This window comes from Salvia splendens, chromosome 12 (genome assembly GCF_004379255.2).
Source record: "Salvia splendens isolate huo1 chromosome 12, SspV2, whole genome shotgun sequence".
In the NCBI taxonomy this organism is placed as follows: Eukaryota; Viridiplantae; Streptophyta; class Magnoliopsida; order Lamiales; family Lamiaceae; genus Salvia; species Salvia splendens.
Genome location: NC_056043.1, coordinates 30,902,417 through 30,927,836, shown reverse-complemented (window position 1 = coordinate 30,927,836; position 25,420 = coordinate 30,902,417). Strand labels below are relative to the sequence as shown.

At 44.8% G+C, this 25,420-nt stretch overlaps 1 protein-coding gene across 1 annotated transcript; it reads right to left on the bottom strand.

The window, feature by feature from the left end:
* Positions 1 to 9,975: 9,975 nt before the first annotated feature.
* Positions 9,976 to 11,685, bottom strand: LOC121757318 (armadillo repeat-containing protein 7-like). The gene is made up of 7 exons (XM_042152863.1): positions 11,567 to 11,685; positions 11,243 to 11,318; positions 11,044 to 11,080; positions 10,874 to 10,947; positions 10,693 to 10,786; positions 10,531 to 10,613; positions 9,976 to 10,355 (listed from the first exon to the last, which is right to left on the bottom strand). The coding sequence occupies exons 2-7, from the start codon at positions 11,312 to 11,314 to the stop codon at positions 10,182 to 10,184; spliced, it is 534 nt and encodes a 177-aa protein (XP_042008797.1). The 5' UTR covers positions 11,315 to 11,318; positions 11,567 to 11,685; the 3' UTR covers positions 9,976 to 10,181.
* Between the last annotated feature and the right edge of the window lie 13,735 nt (positions 11,686 to 25,420).

Sequence of the window (25,420 nt, the reverse complement as noted above, 5' to 3'; positions counted from 1 at the left end):
CTATGTCTATGCCCCATTGCATGAAAGGCCAAGGGCTCTGCATAGTGGATAGATCGGTTTGCGGCATCCTTGGGATATTTGTATGGATTTGGCACTTCGGGCAGGTCTTGACGAGCTGCACTGCTTCTTGTACCAAGGTTGGCCAATAATATCCCCATCTTAGAACTTTTTTAGCTAAAGCTCTAGCTCCGATGTGGCTGCCGCACGATCCTTCATGAACTTCTCTGAGGATGTAGTCCGTCTCTTCTGGTCCTACGCACCGCAATAACGGCTGGAGGTAAGACTTTCTAAAGAGGACTCCTTCATGAAGTTCGTACCGAAGTGCTCGGCACGTGATCTTCCGAGCTTCTCTCTTATCCTCGGGCAATTGTCCTTGATCCAGATACTGCAAGATCGGCGTCATCCAGTTCGGCGAGCTGGATACTGAATGTACCTCGGCTTCATCAATGCTTCGATGCATTAATTCTTCCGCCTTTGAGCTCGGATCTGAGGCCAACTTACTTAAGGTATCTGCTCGGCTATTTTCCGCTCTGGGAACGCGGATTATCCGAAAATAGGAGAAACTTCGGCTGATGCTTTGCGCTTTGTCCAAATACTTCTTCATTCTCTCGTCACGAGCTTCACTTGTACCCAACATGTGATTTACTATGACTTGTGAATCACAATGGACTTTGAGAGATTTGACGAGCAAACTTTGCGCTAACTGGAGTCCGGCCAGGAGGGCTTCGTACTCGGCTTCATTATTAGTAGTGGGGAATAAGAACCGAAGTGAATAAGTTACCTCGTGTCCGTCGGGAGCGATGAGTAGAATACCAGCTCCACTTCCCGTCTTGTTTGAAGCTCCATCTACGAATCCACTCCAGCAGTCTGGCGGCTCTACTTCGGATTCCAAGGGCTGTGCTAGTTCGGCATTGGCAGACTTTTTCTGTTCGGCAATGACAGGGATTGCTTGATCGAACTTGGCTTCTGTAAGAAAATCTGCCAAGGCTTGTCCCTTGATGGCTTTCCGAGGTAGGTACTCGATTGAGTGTTCTCCCAGCTCTATGGCCCATTTGGCGATTCTGCCTGATGCTTCTGGCTTGGTCAAAACTTGCCGAAGAGGCAGATCGGTTAAGACGCATACCGTGTGAGCATAGAAGTATGGCCGCAGTCTCCTTGCTGCATTTACTAATGCCAGAGCAATTTTTTCCAGAGGTTGATACCTTGTTTCTGGACCTCTTAATGCTCGGCTTGTAAAGTAGATGGGAAACTGCTTTAGGCCTTCTTCTCGTACAAGCACCGCGCTGATGGTTTGATCTGATGCCGCTAAGTATAAGAATATTACTTCGGCTTCGGTTGGAGCAGAGAGAATAGGAAGCTCGGCTAGATAACTTTTGAGCTCGTCAAAGGCCTTTTTCTGCTCGGCTCCCCACTCGAACTTTGGTGCCTTTTTCAACACCTTGAAGAACGGCAGTTGCTTTTCGGCTGCTTGGGAAAGGAATCGACTCAGTGCGGCTAGACATCCGGTTAGTCTTTGCACGTCATGTATGGACTTCGGCATTGCCATGTTCTGAACGACTTGAACTTTTGAGGGGTTTGCCTTGAGTCCGTCCTTTGAAACCCAACAACCCAGAAACTTTCCCGAATCTACCAAAAAGGTACATTTTTGGGGGTTGAGTTTGAGGTTGGCTTTTCGGAGCACGTTGAGAGTAGATTTGAGGTTGTCTTCGTACTCCGAAGTGCTTTTGCTTTTGACAACTATGTCGTCGACATACACTTCAACCTGTTTTCCGATTAGGTGCCGAAAAAGCTTGTCTACCATCCTTTGATAAGTGGCTCCGGCATTCTTTAAACCGAATGGCATCTTTTTATAAGCGAAAATGCCGAAATCGGTAATGAAAGCTGTTTTCGGAGCGTCACTCTCATCCATCAATACTTGGTGATATCCTTTGTATAAATCAAGAAAACAGAAAATTTCGAAGCCGATCAAAGCTTCTACTTTTTTATCTATATTCGGAAGGGGATAGCAATCTTTAGGACAGTGCTTGTTTAGATCGGTAAAATCTATGCACATCCGCCATCCTCCTTCTTTTTTCTTGATCATCACAGGATTAGCCACCCAAGAAGGATATTTCACCTCGAATAGTACATCTGCTTTTAGTAATTGGCGGACTTCGTCATGGATGACTCGGCTTCTTTCTGCCGCAAAGAGTCTTTGCTTCTGTTTTACTGGCCGGATTGAAGGATCAATATTTAACCGATGAGTGATTACCTCGGGGGGCACTCCGGTCATGTCCAAAGGAGACCATGCAAAGACATCTTTGTACTCCTTGAGGAGCTGAATGGTTTTTTCCCGGAGTAGAGGCGTTCCTGCGAAGCCGATTTTGACCGCTCTGGATGGATCATCTTCGTATAACTGAACGGTCATTGAGTTCGGCTCTGAAGTGACTTCGGTCATCTCGCTTGCCTCTGACTCCGGTTGCTGTGATTGCTATGCTTGATGGTGCCGATCTGACTGCTCGGCACTTTTAAGCGCAATCTGCAGACATTCTTTTGCTCTCTTTTGATCACCTCGGATGACCGCTATCCCTCCTTTAGTGGGGATCTTGATGGTGAGGTGATAAGTAGAGCAAACGGCCCGAACTGTGTTGAGCCAGTCTCTCCCTAGGATGATGTTGTACGGGGACCGAGCTTTCACCACAAAGAACTCGATCATCGTATTGGAGCTTGTAGGCGCTTTTCCCACCGTGATCGGAAGGCTGATAATACCTTCAGGGCGGGTGTCCTCCTGGGCGAAACTTTTCAGAGGAAGTGGAGCCGGACTGAGCCGAGCTGGATCCACTTCCATTTTATCGAAACATTCTTTAAAAAGAATGCTGACTGACGCTCCTGTATCCACAAATACTCTGTGGATCAGTTTGTTTGCCACTCCGGCTTGAATGACAATAGCGTCTTGGTGAGGAGAGATGGCTGGGACGGGATCGGCATCTGAAAATGTGATCACTTCGTCTTTCTTCAGCCTTTTATGTGTTGGCTCCTCTTGATTGGAACCTCTGCGTTCTGCTTTTAGGGACGACTTAGTCTTCCCGGCAGGGAGAGCATCAATAGTCAGGATTACTCCATCATATTGCGGCTCGTCGTCGTCTTCGGGATCCTCATGCCTTTTCGGATCCTGAGGATTGCAGTTCGCACCTCTCTGCCTTTTGTTCTTTTTCGGCTGCTTGCTTTGGTATTTTTTTAACGTTCCCGTTTTCACAAGAACATCAATACCTGCAGCCAAATCTCGGCACTCCTCGGTATCGTGACCGTGGGTTTGATGGAAGGAGCAATATCGATCCTGAGGTCGCCGCGCGGCTGATTTCGTCATCCGCTTTGGTCTTTCGAACATATCGGAATGTAGTTCGAAAATTTCCGCTCTTGACTTGTTTAATGGTACGAGCTGAGCGGGCGGCTTCTCAGGATTGAGACGGGGTCCCAATCTGTCTTGCACCGGAGCCCTTTGAATTCTTTCAAATGGAGTCCGGCGAGGATGCCCCTGGTCGCTATGATCGGGCTTCCTTCTGTCTCCTCGGGACGATGAGCTGTCTAACGACCGTTTGCGACGGTCTGCCTCATCAGCCCGGGAGTACTGGTCCGCAATGTCCCACATTTCCTGAGCTGTTTGCGGACTGCATTCCACGAGCTTTCTGTAGAGAGCTCCGGGCTGGATTCCATTTTGGAATGCCGAAATGACAAGTAGATCGTTGAGATCATCTACTTGTAGGCATTCCTTGTGGAATCTCGTCAGGAAGTCGCTGATCTTTTCGTCGCGACCTTGACGTATAGAAAGCAGCTGAGCCGAAGTACTTCGGGCTTCCGCTTTCTGAAAGAACCTCCTGTGGAAAGCATCCATTAGATCTCGGTAGGATCTAATGCTGCCTTGAGGAAGGCTGTCGAACCACCTTCTGGCGTTCCCGATGAGCAGCTCGGGGAACAGCTTGCACATGTGGACCTCATTGAGACCCTGGTTCGCCATATTATACTGATAGCGTCCCAAGAAGTCATGAGGATCCACGAGTCCGTCATAGGTTATCGACGGAGTTCGGTAGTTCCGCGGCAAAGGAGTTCGGGTGATATCGTCCGAGAACGGAGTCTTTAATGCTCCGTACATGGCGAACCCGACATCTCTTCGGTACGGAGGAGATGGAGTTCTCCTGTGGTTCCGGTACCGAGGAGGATCAGGAACATGTCGGGGTTGAGGATTCTTTCTCCTGGAAGACACGTCACTACTGCGGTAGTGACTTTCATGCCTAGACGAGGAGGGAGAATCCGTCGTTGTCTTCTCCGGCTGTTGGCTCTTCTGCAGGAAGGTTAAGAACTCCTCCTGCTTCTCGGCCAAGAACAGCTTGACAGCTTCATTTAAATCGGGCTGCTGGGAAGACTCGGTGCGATGACTCCTGGAGTGGCTTGTTCCTTCTTCGTGAGAACCGGAGGTAGATGTCTCCCTAGGCCGTTTTTCAGACCTGCGAGCTGGATTAGCTTCCTCACGGTTATCACGAACGGTATTATGGGTGTTATGTGATCTGGTATGCATTTTTTTGGGGTAGAAAAAGGGTCAAAAATTCGCTTTATCACAAATTTGGTTCTCTGTTTCCCACAGACGGCGCCAGTGATGAATCGGCGAAAATTTGATGTTAGTGAATGCAGGAAAAACGCAGATCACGACACAGAGAATTTACGTGGTTCGATTTACTGAGGTAAATCTACATCCACGGGAAGAAAAGAGGGCAGAGTTGTATTGCTTGATCTGTTTTCTACAGCTAACAATACAGACTTGCTATTTGCTATTTTCTCTCTAGAGAGCTTAACAGAAGTTAACAGAAGACCTTATCTATCTGACCTAGGTTCTATTTATACATTGAACCAAGATCGTGGCATGCAGCATTTATTAGGTAGTGGATGTCGTGGAGGTCGTGGCGACCTTGCATGGGTCCACTATTCTGCATGAATTAATGACTGCTTGACACCACTAAATAGATCGTCGGTGTAGCGGAGGTGGAAATCTTGCATGAGTCCACTATTTCCTAGTTCGGTCGAATACTGAGACCGGACTGCTGAATTATTGCCGAGCAGCTTTTGCCGATCTGAGAGTAGAGCTTGATGCCGACCAGAGAGCAGAGTTTGATTGGTTGGCTTTTACCGAGCTGTAGGCTGAGGCCGAACTCTGCGGTTGTGCCGAACTGAACTCTTGAGTCATGCCGGACTGATACTCTTTAGCCATGCCGAACTGATACTCTTTCTTGGGCTTTACTGCTGTTGGGCTTGTTTAGTATTTGCTTAGTACGTACTCCATCAGCGCACTAGAGTTTTTTGACATAAAAGTTTGCCTACTAAACTTTTGCGATGTGATTTACCAGCTCAATTTTTACGGTTCTAATTATATTGCAACATTTTATATTTTGTTATTTTTTTCATCTAACGTTGTGGGAATCTTTTGCAATTCAATCAATACGAAGAGATTTAGAAAAATAGGTAGCTCGGGAGAAAAAAAGAAAGAAAAGAATTAAGTTTAGAATTGAATTACTGACGATGTCGCATCTGTCTGACTGATTACGTAAATCATGATGGTACACTATTTATCACAATGCATATATCAATGAACAATTATTTCAATGTAGAAGTGGAGTATTTGTTTTGGGTTTGAAAAATTCGACATAAATTAGTGGTACTTTACGCTTAGGCCATCCGCAGTGAGGCGCCCTAAGGCGCGCCCTATGACGCGCAACGTCATCAATTTTGTAATATTTACAAAATACATACGAATTAAAAAAAAACTAAAATACATTTAAAATACGAATTTTAAAAACTTCATTCATTTAATAAAAATTAATACATTACAATGCGAAATAATAAAAAACGCAAACTCAGCGACGGCGGTTACGAGCCCACACTTCTTCAATCATGTCGCTCATGAGCTGCGCATGCTCCTGTTGGTTGCGCATTGAGGCCTGCCTAGATAAAACCTCATCGAAACCTAACGGTAACCCTCTATCGGGTGTCTCGGTTGATGTGCCGGCAGAGCTAGATGCACGGTCGTCGCTATTCCAATCGGTGATGCTTCCGCCTTCACTCTCGACTATCATGTTGTGCATGATTATGCACGCATATATGACATCGGCGATGACTTCCTTGTACCAGAAACGAGCCTGCCCTTTCACAATTGCCCACCGTGATTGGAGCACCCCAAATGCTCGCTCTACATCCTTCCGCGCCGCCTCTTGCTTTTGCGCAAATAAAACCATCTTCTCACCAATCGGGCAGCTGACCGTCTTTAGGAAAACTGGCCACCGTGGGTAGATGCCGTCGGCCAAGTAGTACCCCATATGGTATTGGCGTCTGTTGGCAGTGAACTCTATGGCCGGGCCGTTGCCATTACATTGGTCGGTGAAGAGGGTGGACGAGTTGAGGACGTTGATGTCGTTGTTCGACCCGGCTACGCCGAAGTAAGCATGCCATATCCAAAGCCGATAGTCAGCGACGGCTTCGAGGATCATCGTCGGGTGGCTGCCCTTGTATCCACTTGTGAATTGGCCTCTCCAAGCCGTCGGACAGTTCTTCCACTGCCAGTGCATACAGTCGATGCTCCCGAGCATCCCAGGAAACCCGTGCGCCCTCTCGTGCATCTTTATCAGACCCTGGCAATCAGTGGCTGTCGGCTTGCGCAAATACGTGTCGCCATAGGCCTCTACTATCCCCCGACAAAAGTACTTCAGACACTCGCGGCCTGTAGTCTCCCCATAGTGGAGGTACTCGTCAAAAAGGTCCGCCGTGGTGCCGTATGCCAACTGACGAATAGCAGTCGTGCACTTTTGCAATGGTGTAAGGCCGGGTTTCCCGATGCTGTCCTCCCGAAACGTGAAGTATTCTTCACGTGAAGACAATGTACGAACAATGCTGAGAAAAAGGTATCTCGACATTCGAAACCGGCGGCGGAACACAGTCGGGCCCCAACGTGGTTGATCGGCAAAATAGTCTTCAACCAGACGCCTGTGAGCTTCCTCGTGGTTGCGTCGGACATACGTCCTATGTCGAATAGGACGATGGACTTGCTCAGCCGCCGCCTTCTCGCGCTGCATTTGCGAATAGCATGCCGCCATGGCCTCTTCAACGGCTGCATCTAATGCTTCGTCAATCGAACGACCGGAATCAGACGAACTAGAACTATTGGTGTCTTCGCCGGGATTCATTTTCGTTGGATGTTGAGAGAGAATATGTTGAGAGATAGTCGATATGTTCGTATGCACAACTGAATGAGAAACGAGATTTATATAAAAAAACGAAACCGCGTGCCATCGTCCGCGGCCTTCACAATGGGGCGGACGATGTCGCGGACGATGGCGCGGACGATGGCCATCGGCCGCGGTTTAAGTCGCGCCCGAAGCATAGGCTGCGACTATCGTCCGCGGCCTATGCCACACACCCACAGTTGGGGCGGACGATGAATGGCGCGGACGATGCGCGCCATCGGGCGTGCCATCGTCCGCCCATTGCGGATGGTCTTATTAAGTTCCGTGAGTGTTATTAACTGTCCCACTCATTTGATTTTATTTGCAAGCTGGATGCATGAAAAAATTAGGGTAAATGAAAAAAAAATGAAGTTTGGTCAAATTATGATGTTATCTTATAATTTTATAAAATGGCAGATTAAATTACTTTGATGAATTTTCTGAATTGTCCCATGAATTTGAATTTGGAAAAAAAAATGAGTGTGACATGGACGTCGGGAAGGTATGATGTGGAAAAAATTATTAAACGACATCGTTCCACTCCAAATTTACGTCTTTTACAAAGAAAAAAAAGGTTGAAATCATGTTCCTTCCATTCTTCTTCTTCGCAAGTGTTTAAGTTATGATTTAATAGAGCTGAAATCACCGTTCAATTCACGCACAATCACATTCCCTACAAAATATAGGGTTGAAATCATGTTCCCTACTTTCCATATCATGCTCAATTTTCTCTAAATTCAAATTTATGGAACAAATAAAAAAAACATCAAAGTTATGATTTAATCGTCCCATTTTTAGAGGTTAGGGCATTAGCAATGGGGCGCCCTAAGGCGCGCCCTAAGGCGCGCCCTATGGCGCGCCACGTCAGCAGTTTTATCCTCCTACCTCCTCACCTGCAGTGGGGCGCCCTAAGACGCGCCCTAAGGCGCGCCCTATGGCGCGCCACATCATCATTTTTTTAATATTTATTACAAAACTCATACGAATTTAACAAAATTAATACATTAAAATACGAATTTCAAAAACTTCATTTCATTGAATAAAAATTAATACATTACAATGCGAATTAAAAAAACGCGAACTCAACAACGGCGGTTGCGAGCCCACACTTCTTCGATCATGTCGTTCATGAGCTGCGCATGATCCTGTTGGTTGCGCATTGAGGCCTGTCTAGATAGAACCTCGTTGAAGCCTAACGGTAACCCTCTATCGGGTGGCTCGGTCGACGCGCCGGCCAAACTAGATGCACGATCATCTTCATTCCAATCGGTGATGCTTCCGCCTTCATTCTCGACTATCATGTTGTGCATGATTATGCACGCATATATGACATCGGCGATGACATCCTTGAACCAGAAACGAGCCGGCCCTTTCACAATTGCCCACCGTGATTGGAGCACGCCGAATGTCCGCTCGACATCCTTCCTCGCCGACTCCTGCTTTTGCGCAAATAAAACCCTCTTCTCACCAATTGGGCAGCTAACCGTCTTCACAAAAACAGGCCACCGTGGATAGATGCCATCGGCCAAGTAGTACCCCATATGGTATTGGCGTCTGTTGGCAGTGAACTCGATGGCCGGGCCGTTGCCATTACATTGATCGGTGAAGAGGGTGGACGAGTTGAGGACGTTAATGTCGTTGTTCGACCCGGCTACGCCGAAGTAAGCATGCCAGATCCATAGCCGATGGTCAGCGACGGCTTCGAGGACCATCGTCGGGTGGCTGCCCTTGTATCCACTTGTGAACTGGCCTCTCCACGCCGTCGGACAATTCTTCCACTGCCAGTGCATACAGTCGATGCTCCCGAGCATCCCAGGAAACCCGTGCGCCGTCTCGTGCATCTGCATCAGACCCTGGCAATCAGTGGCAGTCGGCTTGCCTATCGTCCGCGACCTATCGTCCGTGTACGCCACAATGGGGAGGACGATGGCGCGGACGATGCCTATCGTCCGCGGCCATCGTCCGTGTACGCCACAATGGGGAGGACGATGGCGCGGACGATAGGCATCGGGCGCGCCATCCTCCGCGCCCTTAGTATCGGCCGCGACGATCGTCCGCGACCTATCGTCCGTATCCGCAATGGGCGCGGACGATCGATGGCGCGGACGATGCGCGCCATCGGGCGTGCCATCGTCCGCCCATTGCGGATGGCCTTAAGGGATAAACTAAAATTTGACCCAAGTTTTTTTTTTCTATTTACCCAAAAAAAAACTCATATGTGAAATGCATATACTATTTCGCTATTAATATTTAATAGTGATTAATTGTTTGGTTCCCCAAGAGGGGCCAGCAGAGTTATTAATATTTAATATTCCCTCCGTCCCCTAGTAGATGTCAAACTTTCTTTTTTAGTTTGTCCCATAAAAGATGTCACATTTCCTCTTTTAAAAAAAGTTCTCTCACATTAATTATAAAATTATATTTTCTCTCACCAATTAACAAACAAAACAACATCTCCTACAATCTCGTGACATCTCCAAAGTGTGTCATCTTCTTTGGGACGGATGTAGTATTGATTAATGGTTTGGTTCCCCAAGAGGGCCCAGCAGAATTAGTAAGCAGCTCCATCACATCATTATTTAAGAGTTAAAACTAATCCACTTTCCCTTTTTTATGATTTTGAGATAAACACTCATAAAACAGGTGTTCTATAGAAATTTGGCAAGAATTTATAAACCTTATGTAGAATTGTGTGACTTTTGTCACCTCAAATAAGAGAGAGAAACGTGTCTTTCCAATAAGTTTTTACATTTTACAATAAAAAATATACAAAATGAAATGTTTAAGAAGAGAAAATAATCTTCACGATTTCTCATCTGATAAGCCTCTTGCTTTCATTCATGTCATGTAGGATCATAATTTCCAACTTACAAGCTCAAAATTTCAGGAGATGAGAAACTAAACTTATCTGCTATACTTACATGCTGTAACACAAGCCTATTTTTCATTGAGAGACGTAACGTACCTATCCAAGAACGCCCGAGCTAGATTGCTAAAGCTCGCACCAGCTGCTGCAAATCTTTTCATAGCATCCACTACCTCTGGTTTCAAAATCTCATCCTCAGCATTTGCACTACACAGATAGTACAGAGATCCAATTGCGTAATTCACCTACATACAAGCGTTTTAAGGAACTTCTCGATGAGCATAACCTTAACTACATTGAGACGAGAGACATCAAATCGAGTTCAAAGCTCCAAAACAATCTTGAATGGAATCTTTCTATTGATGACAGTGGAGTAAATAATGTATAGTAGTACGTGTTAAGAGCTCAAAGAAGATTTACCGTGTTTCTAACAGGGCTCGATAAGCATTGGATGACAAGAGGAATACCGTCGCATTGGGTGACAACCGCAGCATTTGTTGGATCTGCAAGTTGGAAAAGAATTCTGAATGAAAAATCATTGCAACGGGAAAAAAATGATAACTACATAGCGTCCAACCACACCTGCACAAGCATTGCAAATTCCTCCGACTGCAAACTCCACAAGCCTCTCATTGGACTCGGTTAGGCAGTCTAGAAAAAGCTCCAAAATATTTAGCTGCTCAACGAAAAAAGAACAGTTGCTCGTGTCACCAATACACGATCTGTTTTCATAAACTAAACCACATAAGATAAAAACACAAACCTGGCGGAAGAACGTATAATTATAAGGATCATAAGCAAAGTTCCCCAAACTAGCAACAACTTTCTCTTTTGTTTCTGCAATATCATCAAGTCCCCATATACTAGTTTAAACCACAGAATATTAAATGCTGATTGGAGTTCAAATACAACCAATTGATTGATAACTCATACCTTCATCAGATGCATTCTGAAATTGTGCAACCAGTTCCTGTGACACAGAAAATACAAAGCTAAAGCCCTAAAACCTAGTCCCCATCAATTGACAATTATCATTGCAAGAAGCATACTATTACGTGTTAAATACGCGATAAATTAGAAAAACTGAACAATTCTAGGGCAAAATAACATTTGATTGAGATAGGAAACTGACCTGGAGATATTGCAATCTCGGAGATCCATATTTTCCGGTGCGCTCCTTTTGTCTCTGATCATTGGTAAACATATTGCTGTAACACAACAACTAAAATGTTCAAAAGCGCAATACAGATTGCATTTAGCATTAACGTGAAATGCTACAGCTTCAATTTTTGAAAATGTAAACTCAATTATCCTAATTTATCCTTTTTTCGTCCTGCTACAGTATATGCGTTTGAGCTGCAAATATTTTTTTGAAAATTGCAAATCAACCAATAAATGCTATGTATTTGCAGATTTCTGTGAGTGGAAGAAACACTGTAGGAAGATAGAAACATACCTGGAAGAGAAAGAAACGGCGACAGATGTGCAGAGGCGTCGGGAAGAAGAAGATCGCGGCGTTTAATTTCATATGAATTGAATGGGCTTAATTTAATTGAACTAATTGTGGGCTCAAACATTATTAATTTTGGAAAATAGCAATTTAAATACGCCATCCGTCCATAAAGAATATGCACTTTGTGTTCGGCACGTGTTTTAAAGTAAAATTGATAAAATAAGAGAGATGTATAGAGAAAAAGTAATAAGTTTAGGCATTCTAATAATTCTCGATTAGTGTTAATTACAAACCTCGCTTACTAAATTAGTTCCTTTTTATTATCTCACATATTGTGCAAATGCACTTAGTTTTCCATTGAAAATAGTACTAGTACTGCTGCTATAGTTATATGCATTTGTTATACCCGTATTCAAAATATATGTGAATTCTATTTTTGAAAAGTTTATCAATCTCCTCTCTCTTATTTTACCAATTTTGTATTAATTCTCGTGCCATATTCATAGCCCATATTTTTATGGGACGGAAGGAGTATTATTTTTTGAAATTCATACAATTTTCAAAAGAGAGCTCATAGTGAAGTGACAAAGATGTTTATAACCTAACCATATTAAGGTCATTTGATCAAACCATCAAGTGTTTATAACCTAATCAAAGGTATATCATCAAACCTCATCAAACCTATAAACACCCACATTGCAGGATTTGACCTTAGTGGGATTCGAGCGTGTTTATAACCTAACCAAAGGTATATCATCAAACCTCATCAAACCTATAAAGACTCACATTGCAGGATTTGACCTTAGTGGGATTTGAGCGTGTTTATAACCTAACCAAAGGTATATCATCAAACCTCATCAAACCTATAAAGACCCACATTGCAGGATTTGACCTTAGTGGGATTCGAGCCCTTGACCTTTGGTTAGGTTATAAGTACATTTACCACTTCTCCGCAAACTCTTTAGTTTGATAATATAAATACTAAACTTCAAAATTGATCTGTAAAATTTGCAATAAAAAGTGGTAGTACTACACATTTTTCCTATATATATTTCTTATTTTACCAATTTTTGGTGGACTGAGATAGTATATAATTATATAAATACTGTATTTCTTTCATATTTATACAATATGTTTACATCATTCCATAGCCGAACACTGGACAAAACAACTATCCAACGTCTAAGAAATGCATGCACTTGGTGTTCTAGAATATACTAGTACATATATACTATAAATTAACAACAAAAATGAAGCATATATATACTGTTAAAATTCTAATATCTTGTCCCACATTGGCTTGGTAATGATCCTATCTCTTCTATATAAGTGTGGATAACCCTCCCCCTTATGAGACCTTTTAAGGGGTGAGTGACTCATTTATAATATATACAAATACGAGTGTCTAAGAATATAACAGAATGAAGTTCGATTAAACATAATCAAGCGGGGAAGAATTGGAATCTGAATATATATTGGAGGAGTAGACATGTAATATCCGAAAATATTGTTTTTTTTAAGGAATGAAATTTTTGTGTATATCTTGTTTAAGATATGGTTTGTAATTGAAATAATTAATTAAGCTATGAATTTAAATATCCTAATTAACTAATTTTCTCTCTCTCTCTCTCGATTTCTCGCTCTCTCTCTCTCTCTCTCTCTCGATCTCTCTCCCTCACCCCCATTATTTCCTCAACCCCTCCCCACTCCTCACAACCGATCCAAAGAAGAAACCATCTTCTCTCTCAATCTCTCCCTCTCTCACCATCGCTCTTCTCTCAATCTCTCTCTCACAAGCAATCAATCTCACTCAATCTCGCGGTTGTGATCTTTCGTTGTGAATCGGAGTTGGAGGAGGAAGTAAAACGTTCGAACTACGTTTGAACTCTCCGGGAAAGGTAACCCAAGACCCTAACTCATGCTAATTTCGAAAACACATGCATTTAGGACGTTTTGAATGTTTTAGATGCTGAATAGGCTTTGTGATTATGTGTTTATGTTGAGTATGTTTTTTGTTGTGACTGACAGTGGGTTCCGACCCCTTTTTGACTGAGCAAACGATCTCCTTTTAGTACGAATTTTTAACTGTGTAAACTTTGGTGTGTCTTCTGTGTGGTGTGTAAATTTCAGCTTCATTGGATGTCGGATGATTTTATAATGATTTTTGTAAGTGAACTGCGCTTTTCTGATGGATGTATGTTTTTGGGGGATGTTTTTGTGTGCAATGGGGGTGATTCTGGGTGCTTCGATAGTGTGAGGTATGTGGATGTGTTTGGCCAGGGGATGGCTCGGGGAAAACAGCGTTTGGTTCGGGTGGTTTGTGTGTGTTGGCCGAGAGTTTTGGGGTTCGGCCTAGGGCAGTGTTGTGGAGAGTTTTGAAGGGTTGATCTCGTGTTTTCGGGTGTGTTTTGGGATGTAGAATGTGTGGTGTGAATGTCGTATAAGGTTTGTGAATCGTTGGTTGGAGGAAGATGGGTGTGCACTTGATCGGGCCAGCGGCCGAGACGCCGAGCCAGGTGTCGAGACGGGTGCCGAGCCAGGTGTCGAGACGGGTGCCGAGCCAGGTGCCGAGACGGGTGCCGAGCCAGATGCCGAGACGGTGCCGAGTCAGTGCCGAGACAGGTGCCGAGCCAGGGCCGAGCCAGACGCCCGAGCCAGGCAGCCGAGACGGTCGGCCGGGGTGCCGAGCCGGGCGGCCGAGACGGTCGGCCGAGGTGCCGAGCCGGACGGCCGAGACGGTCGGCCGAGGTGCCGAGCCAGGCGGCCGAGACGGTCGGCCGAGGTGCCGAGCCAGACGGCCGAGACAGCCGGCCGAGGTGCCGAGCCAGGTGGCCGAGATGCCGAGCCAGGCCGAGACGCCGAGCCTTTTTCCCGAACCTGTCCCGAGCCAAGTGAGCCGTTTGCACGGTGCGGGTTTACCGGGAGTGCGAGTGTTTTGGGTGTGTGTCGTGTGCGCGTCTTGGGTACGTTGTATGCGTGTCGGGTGCGTGCGTGGTGTGTTTCGGACGTGTGATTTTGTGTGATTGGCTTATAAGATGTTGTTAAGTGTGTGTACGTGTAATGTGCTAGATGTTGAAGTCATCCACGTAGGAATCATGCATTGTCGTTTAAACCTCGTCTTTCCTGACTCTAATTATGATATTTATTTATCTTTCAAAAGGGTGATCTTTTACGAGGAAATTGTGGTTGAAGAAGGGAACTATTTAAAAGCTAAGCAATTGAGGTGTGCTTTTCTACCCTACTATTTTGTGGGTTATCTTTAATACGGACGCTGTTCCGGAAATGTTTATGGAGATGAACTGTTTGTCTTGCCAACTGTTTTGTTTTGAAACCTATCTGAAGTGGTTTACCACATATGTTTAATCGAATTCGGGTCTGTTGGGCTGCGAACCCTCAGGCTAGTGTACACGAGATCGGGAGCCATCTGAGAGCAAGTTGGCCGGTCTAGTTGACCTGGGGTGTGGCCACGCCCCTTGTCACCCGTTGGATCAGATAGTGTATGATGGTGGGAATAAGGGTGGCAATATCTGAAAATGACTGCGCAGTCGAATTTATGAAATATGTTTTAGTGTACTTGGGTTATTTTCTTACACTTAAAACCCCAAGGTTACACTGATATGGCATGACAAACTATGACTTTGGCGTGTGTCCACTGAGTGCAATAAGTACTCAGCCCTGCATGTTGTTTTCTTAATGTGCAGGTTGAGCGACGATGGGGATGACGGATGTTGAGCAATTAAAGTCAAAATGGTGTTTTTACTTTGCCTTTTGGATGGTGTCGTGTCGTCATACCCGGCATTATCTGTCTCTTGGTCTTTTCCGCTGCTTTGTAATCCGATACAATGTTTCCATTTAAACTCTGTTTACTTTAACTTTAGAATGTCGCTACAGTACAATGTTTTGAAGTGAACTTCCTTTTATTAAATGTTTTCGGGTCAAGTATTCTTGTTCTCCCCTTTTCTTCCCCGCTTCGTTATCCCCCCCTAGTCGCGGTCCACCGTACTTCCTATCCTTAGGAAATGCGGGCGTGACAGAGTGGTATCAGAGCCTAGGTTTTCTTTCTGCTCTGGATCCAAGAGTCTGTTTCTGTTTTGAGTAAGTTTTCAAAAGTGTCATTGGCTCAACATCGGACTCATCGCACTCAACCTGAAATGAGGTAATGAAAATTTTGAATTTTTGGAAAGTATATGGAAGTGGAGGAAATTGTGATTTTGGGTTTTGAAAATGATTTTTGGAAAGTTTAAGTAAATATTGATGCATGTGGAAGGGTACAAAATGATGTGAAAAGTTGGAAATTATTTGAATTACAAACTGTTATGGTATGTCATGAACTGTTAGTGTGTGTCGAGTGTACATGAAAGCATGTGGCTGATGTGTGATGCTATGATGACGTGAATGTTGATGTGAGCTTTTACGTGTGAATGTGTTGGCCTTTTGAATGATTGAACTTAGACGTGAGAGGTTTCACTAGTGCTTCTTGGACCTATAGTAGATAAGGACTTATGGCCTTTGAACACCAGCGGGCTTGGAATTAGAACAGTGATACGTCTGCATACACATATCTCTCTCTTCTTCGGTTATGCACCCTGTTTTTATATGCGAGGCGATTGTTTCTGTTTTTCTATAGATGGCGCGTATGTTCCGAACCCCGCGACGGAGTGATCGTGATAGACTTAGGGCACAGAGGGTGCTCAGAGAGTATAGAGTGTATCGAAAGAAGGATCACATACCGTTGATTGAGTTCGTAGCGCACTTCGACACCCTCTGGAGGGCAGCTCAGGAGTTCGGAGTGACAGAGCTTGACGGCATTGAGAAGCTAATAGAATTGCTCCCTGACAGCTGGAAGGAGTGGGCTGAAAGAACGGCGAGGAGGTACACGTGGCATGAGCCCGTTACCGATGACATGGTGGGCGACATGGCTGGCTTTCGGAAGGCCGTGTATTGTGCACTGGTAGACTCTCGAGAGGAGCAGCCCCCACAGGATGTGCAAGAGAGGATCGTGTATCAGGACAAGTACGTGAGTATGTACGAGGGTGAGCAAGGGTTTGAAGATAACTATGAGGAGGAAACCGAAGAGGATCCCGAGGAGGAACCCGAGGTGGCTCCGCAAGGGAATTCCGAGGAGGACGATGACGAAGATCCGAAGGAAGGGCCTATGGATGAAGATGATCGAGTCGTAGTCTAGAAATAAAATAGTTCGATGTCTTTTTAGTTGTTGCTTTTAGTGTGAACTGCTCTTGAGAAACAACGTTTAACCTTCTTTCTTTTAATGAGGATTTGGATTTGATTTATATCCTACGTGTTGCATCTTATACTACATGAAGATTTTATAAGAAAATTTTGAGAAAGTGGTAATTTTGGATGAGAATTGTAGTAACACTTTTTGGATATTGAATCAGAATGCCGCCAAGACGTGTACGCCAACCACGACAAGGACCCAACGTGGATGCACCGCCTCCACCACCACCTCCACCCCCGCCTCAGCAGGAAAGATTCATAGTTACGTTCTCCAGGCAGAATCCCCCTAAATTCGATGGACAAGGAGATCCATCAAAAGCCGAAGAGTGGATACGCGGCCTCGAGCGTATTTTCAGGGTCATGGAGTGCACAGATAGGGAGCGCATTGCTTGCGCCACCTTTCAACTATCAGGTGATGCCGATTACTGGTGGGAGACTCGGCAAAGAACTATGAATCCTGCACGCTTGGAAGCGTTAACATGGGAGGAATTTAAAATGGAGATTGATAACAAGTATGTTCCAAAGACGTACAGACGGGCCAAGGTGGTAGAATTCCACACGCTGAGCCAAGGCCGAATGACTGTAACTGAGTACGACCGAGCCCTCGCACAGATGGCACGATATGCGCCCGAGTTGATGGACACCGACGAGAAATGGGCGGTGAAGTTCCGGGCCGGGCTCAGGGATGAGATAAAGGCCGCATTGGCTTGTCAAGGAGAACTCTCCTACTCGGAGATCTTGACTTGTGCACTGGACGTGGAAGATGCACTCCCTAAACCAAAAGTAGTGGCGACAACAAACGCGACACCCCTACAAGCTCAGTCAGGTCATCAAGAGAAGAGGAGGTGGGATGGTGATCAGACTCAGTATGGTGGCAAGAGGCCACAACACATGAAGAACCCACCCTCAATGGCGGGAGACAGAATACCTATCACCCGAGGGCAAGCTTTCCGCCGAGGAACCCTCAATGTGGAAGATGCTTCAAGTACCACACCGGAGAGTGTCGGGACCTCAGGTGCTTCAACTGTGGTGGAAGCGGCCACTACCTCCGAAATTGCCCGAGTAAGAACATGGGAACGGGAATGAGACAGAACCAGCTAGGTTTCCGTCCACCATCCCAGGCACTACCTGCACCTCAACCGCAACAACGCCGCCAAGGACTACCGTCGCAAGCAAGAGCCTACGCCTTGAAGGGGAAACAGCCGGCAAACGGGAAAGAAACCTTTGGGCAAGGAAACTTGGCAGGTATGGGCACACTTCTAAATATGCCTATAGTTGTCTTGTTTGATACGGGTGCATCGCATTCCTTTATATCAACTTCTTGTGTGAATACTTTGGGATTGCCTACGATTAAGACTGAACCCACTATGAGTGTGACCTCACCGGTAGGAGGGACTATAGATATATCCCGATCTTGTGCGTGTGTGAACTTTGGAATAGGTGAACTCAATTTGTTGGCTCATAATTTACAAGTAATGACGATGGATAGCGTAGACATAATCTTGGGTATGGATTGGTTAGCGGAGAACCACGTTACCCTTCATTGTAGAGAAAGGGAAATTTCGTTTGAAACCCCAGGAAAAGAGCCGACGAGGTTTTACGGAATCTCAATGAACCGACGCAAGTCCATTGTCTCCGCGCTGCAAGCCACTACAATGATGAGGAAGGGATGTCCAGCGTACCTGGTTTATTTGAGTGGGGAGGAGAAGAAAGACAGGAAGATAGAAGATGTGGCGATAGTGAGTGAATATCCCGATGTCTTCCCCGATGCATTGCCGGGACCCCCACCCGACAGGCAAGTAGAATTCACGATCGATCTGGAGCCCGGATCGGCACCAATATCCAAGGCACCTTATAGGATGGCGCCAAAAGAGTTGGAGGAGCTTAAGGTGCAACTACAAGAGCTACTGGATTTGGGATTCATTAGACCTAGCGTGTCGCCATGGGGAGCACCAGTATTGTTTGTGAAGAAGAAGGATGGAACGATGAGGATGTGCATCGACTATCGAGAGCTAAACAAACTGACGCTGAAGAGCAAGTATCCACTACCAAGGATAGACGACTTGTTTGACCAACTTCGAGGGGCAGGAGTCTTCTCTAAGATGGACTTGAGGTCTGGGTACCATCAGCTGAGGGTTCGGCGAGAAGATGTACCCAAGACGGCTTTTCGAACAAGATATGGTCACTATGAGTTCGTTGTGATGCCTTTTGGACTGACGAACGCCCCGGCAGTGTTCATGGACCTTATGAACCGCGTGTTCCAACCGTATTTGGATCGGTTTGTCCTAGTTTTCATCGATGATGTGCTCGTTTACTCAAAGAACGTGGAGGAGCACAAAGCGCACTTGAGAACCGTCCTAGCAACCCTAAGGGACGAGAAACTATATGCCAAGTTCAGTAAATGCGAGTTTTGGCTCAAGGAAGTGAATTTTCTTGGACATGTAGTAACTTCAGATGGAATTCGTGTAGATCCGGCCAAGGTGGAAGCGGTGCAGGCATGGAAGTCGCCTTCTACACAAAATGAAATTCGAAGCTTCTTAGGACTGGCAGGCTATTATCGAAGATTCATTGAGGGATTCTCGAAGATAGCAAGGCCAATGACTCAACAACTGAAAAAGGGAGTCAAGATGAATTGGACACCGGAGTGTGAGGCGAGCTTTCAGTTGTTGAGGGAGAAATTGACCACCGCACCAATTCTAGCTGTGCCGGAGTCAGAGACTGACTATGCGGTGTATACAGATGCGTCGAAGGTGGGACTTGGATGTGTGCTTATGCAGAAGGGGAAAGTGATTGCATATGCATCGAGACAATTGAAGCCCCATGAGCTGAACTATCCGACACATGACTTAGAACTGGCAGCCGTGGTACATGCACTGAAGATCTGGAGACATCATCTCTATGGAGTCCGTTGTGAGATATATACGGACCATAAGAGTCTAAAGTACTTCTTTGAGCAAAAGGAGTTGAACATGCGCCAGCGTAGGTGGCTCGAGTTGGTGAAGGACTACGATTGTGGTATAAATTACCATCCGGGAAAAGCAAACGTAGTGGCCGATGCCCTTAGTAGGAAGTCTCAATCTCAGCTGGCCACCTTTCTTACTATCGAGGAGAGTCTAATCCAAGAGTTCAGTAAGATGCGGTTGGAAGTAGTGAGAATGCCCGAGACTGTGGAAGGAATAGTAGCCACGTTGGTGATGGAACCCGACTTAAGAGCCAGAATTGTGGAAACTCAACGGCGAGATACGTTATTAGAGAAGATTCGCTCAGAAGTGAGGGCGGGTGAACTCGGAAACTTTCACGAGGCAGCGGATAATGGTCTCACATACAAGGGAAGGTTGTGTGTGCCTAAGGATGAAGGCCTGAGGATCGAAATCATGAGAGAAGCACATGAAACCCCATACGCTGCTCACCCAGGAAGCACCAAGATGTATCAGGACATGAAGAGGCAATTTTGGTGGAACGGTATGAAAAAGCATGTTGCGGCATTTGTGGAGAGATGCCTAGCATGTCAACAAGTAAAGGCGCTACACCAACGGCCCTATGGGAGATTGCAACCCCTCGAGATTCCGGAATGGAAGTGGGAACATATTGCAATGGACTTTGTGACAGGACTGCCAAAATCCCAGCGAGGAAACACTGTGATTTGGGTGATTATAGATCGCCTCACCAAATCTGCTCATTTTGTACCGGTTCGTGCTACCTATGGATCCAACCAGTTGGCTAAGATATATGTGCGGGAGATTATACGCCTGCATGGAGTACCAGCGACAATTACATCCGATCGCGATGCTAAATTTACTTCTAGATTTTGGACGAGCCTGCAGCGCGAGTTGGGGACTAAATTGAATTTTAGTACTGCCTTCCACCCACAAACCGATGGGCAGTCAGAGAGAACGATTCAAGCCTTAGAGGATATGCTGCGAGCCGTGGTGCTAGATCGAGGCTGGGGTTGGGAAGAAGTATTGCCATTGGTTGAGTTCGCTTACAATAATAGTTACCAAGCGACTATCAAGATGGCTCCATATGAGGCATTGTATGGAAAGAAGTGTAGATCGCCACTTTATTGGGATGAAGTGGGTGAGAGAAGAATTCTCGGACCAGACTCTGAAGAAGAGATGATGATCCTAAATCCCGATCTAAGCTATGAGGAGAAGCCCGAGGCCATTTTGGATCGAAGGGTGCAAGAATTGAGGAATAAGTCAATCGTTTCGGTGAAAGTACGATGGAGGAATCATGGAGTCGAGGAAGCAACGTGAGAATTCGAGGATAAGATGAAAGATAAGTACCCAGGTTTGTTTGAGTGATCTAGGAAAATTTCGGGACGAAATTTTATTAAGGTGGGAGGATTGTAATATCCGATTTTTTTTTTGTTTCTTTTAATTAAGGTTTGAATTTGTGAATATCTTGTTTAAGATATGGTTGGTAAGTCTTAATTGTTTTATATTATTTTTGTATGTGATTATTTAGATTTTTTTTTATGATTAATTGAAAAACAAAATAAAATCCTAATTAATAAATTAAATCTCTCTCTCTCCCTCTCTCTCTCGGTTTCTCTCCCTCTCCCCACTACTTTCTCAACCTCTCTCCCCACTCCCACATAACCGATACACTTTCTCCCTTCCAATCTCTCCCCCACATCGGCTTCTCTCTTTTCTCTCTCGCAATCGTTCTCATCATCACGGTAAGGTCTCCCTCTTTCTCCCCCTCGGTTCTCACCTTTTTCCTTTCACTCCCTCTCATCGATTTCTTGGTTCATCAAGGTGTTACTCTCTCTCGTTGTGAATCGGAGTCGGAAGAGGAAGTAAAGCGTTTGAACTACGTTTGAACTATCCGGGAAAGGTAACCCAAGACCCTAACTCATGATAATTTCGAAAACACATGCATTTAGGACGTTTTGAATGTTTTAGATGCTGAATAGGCTTTGTGATTATGTGTTTGTGTGGGGTATGTCTTCGGTGGTGACTGACAGTGGGTTCCGACCCCTTTTTGACTGAGCAAACGATCTCCTTTTGGTACGAAATTTTAACTGTTTAAACTTGGGTGTGTCTTCTGTGTGGTGTGTAAATTTCAGCTTCATTGGACGTCGGATGATTTTATAATGATTTTTGTAAGTAAACTGCGCAGTTCTGCGAGATGTACGTTTCTGGGTGATGTGTTTTTGTGCAATGGGTGTGAATCTGAGTGTTTTGATATTATGATGTATGTGGGTGTGTTTGGCCAAGGGATGGCTCGGAGGAATCAGTGTTTGGTTCGAGTGTTTCGTGTGTGTTGGCCGAGAGTTTTAGGGTTTGGCCTAGGGTGGTGTTGTGGAGAGTTTTGGAGGGTTGATCTCTTGTTTTCGGGTGTGTTTTGGGATGTAGAATGTGTGTTGTGAATGTCGTATAAGGTTTGAGAATCGTTGGTTGGGGGAAAACTGGTGTGCACTTGATCGGGCCAGCGGCCGAGACGCCGAGCCAGATGCCGAGCCAGATGCCGAGACATGTGCCGAGCCAGGCGGCCGAGACGGTCGGCCGAGGTGCCGAGCCAGGCTGCCGAGACGGTCAGCCGAGGTGCCGAGCCAGGCGGCCGAGACGGTCGGCCGAGGTGCCGAGCCAGGCGGCCGAGACGGTCGGCCGAGGTGCCGAGCCAGGCGGCCGAGACGGTCGGCCGAGGTGCCGAGCCAGGCGGCCGAGACGGTCGGCCGAGGTGCCGAGCCAGGCCGAGACACCGAGCCTTTTCTGAACCTTTTCCGAGCCAAGTGAGCCGTTTGCACAAGGAGGGTATACCGGGAGTACGGGTGTTTCGGGTGTGTGTCGTGTGCGCGTCGTGGGTGCGTGGTATGCATGTCGGGTGCGTGCGTGGTGTGTTTCGGATGTGTGATTTTGTGTGATTGACTTATAAGATGTTGTTAAGTGTGTGTACGTGTAATGTGCTAGATGTTGAAGTCATCCACGTAGGAATCATGCATTGTCGTTTAAACCTCGTCTTTCCTGACTCTAATTATGATATCTATTTATCTTTCAAAAGGGTGATCTTTTACGAGGAAATTGTGGTTGAAGAAGGGAACTATTTAAAAGCTAAGCAATTGAGGTGGGCTTTTCTACCTTACTATTTTGTGGGTTATCTTTAATACGGACGTTGTTCCGGAAATGTTTATGGAGATGAACTGTTTGTCTTGCCAACTGTTTTGTTTTGAAACCTATCTGAAGTGGTTTACCACATATGTTTAATCGAATTCGGGTCTGTTGGGCTGCGAACCCTCAGGCTAGTGTACACGAGATCGGGAGCCATCTGAGAGCAAGTTAGCCGGTCTAGTTGACCTGGGGTGTGGCCACGCCCCTTGTCACCCGTTGGATCAGATAGTGTATGATGGTGGGAATAAGGGTGGCAATAGCTGAAAATGACTGCGCAGTCGAATTTATGAAATATGTTTTAGTGTACTTGGGTTATTTTCTTGCACTTAAAACCCCAAGGTTACACTGATATGGCATGACAAACTATGACTTTGGCGTGTGTCCACTGAGTGCAATAAGTACTCAGCCCTGCATGTTGTTTTCTTAATGTGCAGGTTGAGCGACGATGGGGATGACGGATGTTGAGCAATTAAAGTCAAAATTGTGTTTTTACTTTGCCTTTTGGATGGTGTCGTGTCGTCATACCCGACATTATCTATCTCTTGGTCTGTTCCGCTGCTTTGTAATCCGATACAATGTTTTCATTTAAACTCTGTTTACTTTAACTTTAGAAATGTCGCTACAGTACTTTGTTTTGAAGTGAACTTCCTCTAATTAAACGTTTCGGGTCAAGTATTCTTGTTCTCCCCTTTCTTCCCCGCTTCTTTATTCCTCCCCTAGTCGCGGTCCACCGTACTTCCTATCCTTAGGAAATGCGGGCGTGACAATGGGTTATCATTATAACGCACCTATATATATATATATATATATATATAGGGATGTATTCATTTCCTTTTCCTATATTTCCTCCTTTTTCCTTCTTAATATCAGCCATTAGATTAGAGAAATGGACGGTCAAGATCAACATTGGGTAATTAATCTCGTGTTGCATTATTTGTCCTATTTTGTGCATTATGAGGGTACAATAGTAATCTAATAATGGCTGGAAACCGCTACGAATAATGCACCACATGGTCACGAGTAATGCATATAATTGCCTATATAATGCACAATATGTGAACTGCAATGCATACGAACAAGATGTGCTGTGTTATGATGTTTGACACACGTTTCTTGTTTCCCTAAGGGTTTAATAAGCTTAGGGGCTAGGGTATAGTACGTAGACATGTATGTAATCTTCACATGGTAACGAGTAATGGATATAATTGACTATATAATGCACAATTTGTGAACTGCAATGCATACGAACAAGATGTGTTGTGTTATGATGTTTGACACACGTTTCTTGTTTCTCCTAAGGCTTTAATAAGCTTATGGGCTAGGGTATAGTACGTACGCATTAATAACAAATTATAAAACGATACGAATAATTCACCAAATTGTCACGAGTAATGGATGTTATTAACTATATAATGCACAATATGTGAACTGCAATGCATACGAATAAGATGTACCATGTTATGATGTTTGACACACGTTTCTTGTTTCCCCTAAGGGTTTAATAAGCTTAGGGGCTAGGGTATAGTACATAGACATTACTAAATGCACGTATGTAATCTTCAATCCGTTGATTAACCCATATACACAATACCTCTAATAATGCATAATATACTGAGATAATGACAATTAACAGCTACATAATGCACTACCTAAACCAAATAATGCACATACGTATATTCCAATAACAACAATTTGTTAGTAATGTCTACGTACTATACCCTAGTCCCTAAGCTTATTAAACCCTTAGGGGAAACAAGAAACGTGTGTCAAACATCATAACATGGTACATCTTATTCGTATGCATTGCAGTTCACATATTGTGCATTATATAGTTAATAACATCCATTACTCGTGACAATTTGGTGAATTATTCGTATCGTTTTACAATTTGTTATTAATGCGTACGTACTATACCCTAGCCCCTAAGCTTATTAAACCCTTAGGGGAAACAAGAAACGTGTGTCAAACATCATAACACAGCACATCTTGTTCGTATGCATTGCAGTTCACAAATTGTGCATTATATAGTCAATTATATCCATTACTCGTTACCATGTGAAGATTACATACGTGTCTACGTACTATACCCTAGCCCCTAAGCTTATTAAACCCTTAGGGGAAACAAGAAACGTGTGTCCAAACATCATAACATGGTACATCTTATTCGTATGCATTGCAGTTCACATATTGTGCATTATATAGTCAATTATATGCATTACTCGTGACCATGTGGTGCATTATTCGCAGATACCAAAATGTGGCAGTTACTTTTCCGTCAAATGTCAATAATAACCCTGTAATGCATACAACCACCTTCTATAATGCAACACGGAACCAGTTTTATAGAATCAATCTGATCCGTTGATGCCTTAGATCTAACACGTAATATTAAGAAGGAAAAAGGATCTAAGATGTGAAAAGGAGAATAACGCTCCCCTATATATATATATATATATTTTAAGTTTAAAAATCCATTTTGAAAACAATGGAATTTAAAAGAACTAAG